Genomic DNA, 4,312 nt, shown 5'->3' on the forward strand with positions numbered 1-4,312 from the left:
ATTCTCATTGGTGATAACCTTAGGCTGGTCCCCTTTCCTGACAACACTGCCTGGTTCTAGGCAGTTCCCTCAGACCTACCCTCAAGCAGTGGGTTTCCAAACAACCTTATTTAGAAACACCTGTGTTTACACTTGCCAGCTCAGGGATCTCAGAAACACCAGAGTGGCTATGGGAAAAGGCCCATCCTGCTAAGAAGTGTTAGAATTTGAAATAAGAAATCTGAGTCATAGGAAATTAGAGCAGTCCCAAATCATATTAAATATGGAGCAAGTTTTCACAAATTCCATCTTTTGGTTTGTGCCTTTTCCATATTTTATTAAATTCATGTTTTTTAAAAAAAATCACAACAGCATTATCAAAGACAACCTATGTACAAACATTTTACAAAAGAAACATTACTAGTATCAGCTGTAATAAGGGCAAGTTGAGGAACAGATGCTGAGTTTCTGGGCCAAAGTCTGCCCTCAAATAAAGACATCTAAAATGTGCAGGCAGCTCAGACAGGCTTCTTTCCCGGTGACAAGGATGTGTGGTCAGTAATACAAACGATGGGAAATGAAGATACAGCATGGGCCCAATTAGCGAACTCCTCATCAGGAAGGCCAGGAGACAAGTGGAGCTAATGAAATAACTTAAACCCAAGACAGCAGCTGTTTCCCAGCTAAAAGCGTTTAAGCCTTCAGCATGGATTTCCGCATTTGTAAACCAGGCTGGGTTGTCATACAGACACTTGATTCTTATACATAACCCTATGCCAAACTTCCCTTAACTCTTGGAGTCAGGTTTCTGGTTGGACCGAAAGGGAAGGAATTTTAGAAATGCTTTCTTCAGGACAGAAGTCAGAAAGCGAGGTAACCCTGAGAACAGGATCTATTAAATATGGTGGCGGTGGGGAGAGGCAGGAATGTGAGAGGAGAAATGTCTCCTGCGGGGGGCCAAGAATCAAGAAGGTGACTGACTCACTTGGGTCTGGAAACTTGCTGAAATACGATACCCTACCCCACCCCAGCCCCGCCGGTACCTACAAGCTGGGTTTCTGTCTTATCTCCCCCAGTTCCTTGATCTCCACCTTCTTGTACTTTCCCGACTTTCTGCGATTGGTGATCACCAGGACGGCCACGCCGGCGACCACCGCCACCACGACCACCACGACGACGGCGATGAGGCCGCTGGTGAGGCGCTTCATGGAGAACTGGGGGGGCTTCTCGTCCAGGTAGTAGATGAGCATCTGCTCCAGGACCAGGGGCTGTCCGCCCACGCGCAAGTTGAGGTCGCGGGGGCCTAGGAACAGCGACTCGCCCTTGACGTCCCTCTCGAAGTAGTACGCGGCGTCGCCGATGTCCACCTCGCCGGCGACCTTCTGCGACGAGTTCTGGCGCAGCTCGATCTGGATGGTAGGGTGCTCGTAGTGCACAGCACTCACGAACTTGGGCTGCAGCAGATAGCGCTGCTGGAAGAGCTGCCGCAGCTCAGCGTCCAGGTCCGAGTGGTTGAAGGCGGGGGCGTCCGGGCGGTGGCGCAGGTCAATAAGGATGTGGTAGGTGCGCACCACCTCGTCGCACTTCAGGCTCAGGTCGCCCTTGTCGGTCCGGCGCACGCCCACCGAGTTCACGCACCAGCACACCGACGTCTGGTTGCACTGGCGCGCCTTGAAGCGCCCCTGCTGGTCGCAGTCCGGGTCGTACAGGCCGTCGTTGTCCACGATCGCGTGCTCGCTCGGCCGCACCAGCGAGCGGCCGCTGTGGGAGGCGCTCATGCGCGCCTTGAGCAGCAGGCACTTGGACGTGAGCGTGGAACAGTTGACCGCCTGGTTCGAGCCGAGCACGCGGCACTGGCAGCGGCCGCTCGGGTCGCGCTCGTCGCACACGGTCATCTTGTTGGTGGGACACACGCACTGGTTCTGCGCGGCCGCGTGGCCGATCACCGCCGCCAGCATCAGGAGCCACGGCGACAGCAGCGCGAGGCCTGGGCCCCGGGCCATGGTGGGGCGGAGGAGCGAGAACCCGGCGCGGGCTGGCGAGGACTGGAGACTCCGCAGGGCTCCGGCTCCGGCGTGTGAGACGGTATCCAGGCGTCTGCCGCCCGCCGCTCCCTCCAGCTCTTATACTTCGCCGGACCTGCCGGGCTGGTTTGGCCGCCGACTCACCCACTGGTATTTGGGTGACAGATACCCCGCCCGCCCCTTCCCGAGCTCTCGTCCCCTTCTCACTAAAGGCTCAGCCGGGCCTGCGCCTCCCGTGATAGGATCAGGGAGGCGGAGGCTGTCCCGTCTCCTCTGGACCGAAAGCCTGGGAAAGGAAAACCGATACTCGGCTGAGGGCGGGGGTGGTGGGTGAGGGGGGAGCGGAGTACTGCCCCCGGCCCGCGCGGCCCCACCCGAGAAGGGACCCGCCCTAGGCGCGGCCTCCAGCCCAGAACCTTGGGCGTCCAGGCTGCTCTCCGGGGCTGGAGTTCTCAGAAATTGTATTGAGAAGGATGGCGTGGGACTGTCAGGTTTTGTTCCAGCCCTTGTCCCTCCTTTAAGTTCTTTCACTTCCTCACTTCTTTTCTCAGTCCCTTGCTTTCGTGCTAAGTCACTTCAGTCGCGTCCTACTCTTTGCAACTCTGTAGACTGGAGCCCACCAGGCTCCTCTGTCCATGGGATTCTCCAGGCAAGAATACTGGAGTGGGTTGCCATGCCCTCCTCCATGGGTTCTTCCCCACCTAGGGATCGAACCCCCTTAAGTCTTACAGTTCCCTTAATAGCATGGATTTATATAGTTTGCAACCCACTCCAGTGTTCTTGCCTGGAGAATCCCAGGGACGGGGGAGCCTGGTGGGCTGCCATCTATGGGGTCCCACAGAGTTGGACACGACTGAAGCGACTTAGCAGCAGCATATAGTTTACAGTACACAAACATTATCTCATCCTCACGTCAGGTCCTGACAGGTATTCACTGTCTATCAGACCCATTCCATAGGTGGTGTAGGTGAGGCTTAGAGAATTTTAAGTCACCGGGCCAACAGTTTCCTCAGATTCCTTGGAGATGCCTTTGCAACTCTGCCTGGCTGTTCTGAGACCTTAAGTAAGTGCTTATGGAAATAGTGGTGCCGAATCTGAAGGAAGGTTTAGAAACAGGTCTGTTACCATATCACAGTTAAAACCCAAGTGTCCTGGTGGCCAGGATATTAGAAGTTCTGTTAAACACTTTCCCCGCCTCTTCTTCAAACACCACAAACTGGGAATATTTATGCACATAGTCAATATAGGGAGATGAAAAGGAACACATTCTTTCAAAGAACCAGCAAGACTATAAGGAGTTCCTTGTATAATTTGATTCTAAAAGAACAAATTATTGCTTTTCTTTCACTACGCCTCATGTAAGTAGCTGAACCACTGCAAATAACGAATGGAGCTTGTGAGAAATTACTTGTCTGCTTCTGTGTGGCTACTGGGATGGGATGCAAGTGTTGCCATCTCTTTTTTGAATCATTGAGAAAGTTCAGGATTTCAAATCTGTGGTAAAATTAACAATGATTAGCAAGCTATAATTATTCCCGGCTCCTCCAGTCAGAGCACATTTTATATGCTCAGCATTTAAAGAACACCAGCAGTGGTTCAGGGTGTTGTTTAACACATGAAAGCCAGTCAGGTTTCTACCCCATTAATTTTCTAGCAATTCCTGAGGCGGAGTAGGTGGATATATATTATTCTGCCTTTACAGGCAGAGAAAGCAGAAACATGTGGGGGTCAGTTTCTTACCCACAAGAAACTGGCATTCTGCTCTCTACTCCCACTGTCTCTGTTTAGGTTCTTGAACCAGGATCCTCCTCAGTTTTCCCCTCCCCAACACCCAGTCCACCCTGAACAAGAGAAGGATTTCTACATCACAAACCTGTGCCCATCTTCTCTCTGCTGAGAATCTTTCATGCACAGAGTGGGAGGTGCCCTTGGCTCTTAGGATGAAACTCGTACTTCTTAAGTTAGCACACAAGATCATATGTGATTTTGGCCATATTTCTCAAGTTATGTAACTTCTCTGTGCCTTAGTTACCTATCCTCATCTGTAAATAAAATGGGATAATAAAAGTATCTACCTAACAAGATAGGTGTGAGAATTAATGTAAATAAGCCTAAATAAACCACTTAGGACAGTGTGTGTTCTAACAGTATCCAAACTTGGTAAGCATAGACAGGTGTTAGCTATTGTCATGGTCACCACCATCACCATCTTTATCTTGCTTCGTCTTGCCTCTCCAGGCTTCGTCATATTTTCAAACCTTTGTGAAGTCATCTACCTGGACTCTCCACTCCTTCACCTATTTTGTGGA

At 51.6% G+C, this 4,312-nt stretch overlaps 1 protein-coding gene across 1 annotated transcript; it reads right to left on the bottom strand.

The window, feature by feature from the left end:
* Positions 1-289: 289 nt before the first annotated feature.
* TACSTD2 (tumor associated calcium signal transducer 2) lies at positions 290-2,468 on the bottom strand. Its single transcript, XM_086390217.1, has one exon. It carries the CDS (start codon positions 1,980-1,982, stop codon positions 1,023-1,025), a length of 960 nt encoding a protein of 319 aa, XP_086246343.1. The 5' UTR covers positions 1,983-2,468; the 3' UTR covers positions 290-1,022.
* Between the last annotated feature and the right edge of the window lie 1,844 nt (positions 2,469-4,312).

Source organism: Bos grunniens, chromosome 3 (assembly GCF_055505025.1).
Source record: "Bos grunniens cultivar Pamir isolate PY7600 chromosome 3, Bosgru_T2T1.0, whole genome shotgun sequence".
Taxonomy (NCBI): domain Eukaryota; kingdom Metazoa; phylum Chordata; class Mammalia; order Artiodactyla; family Bovidae; genus Bos; species Bos grunniens.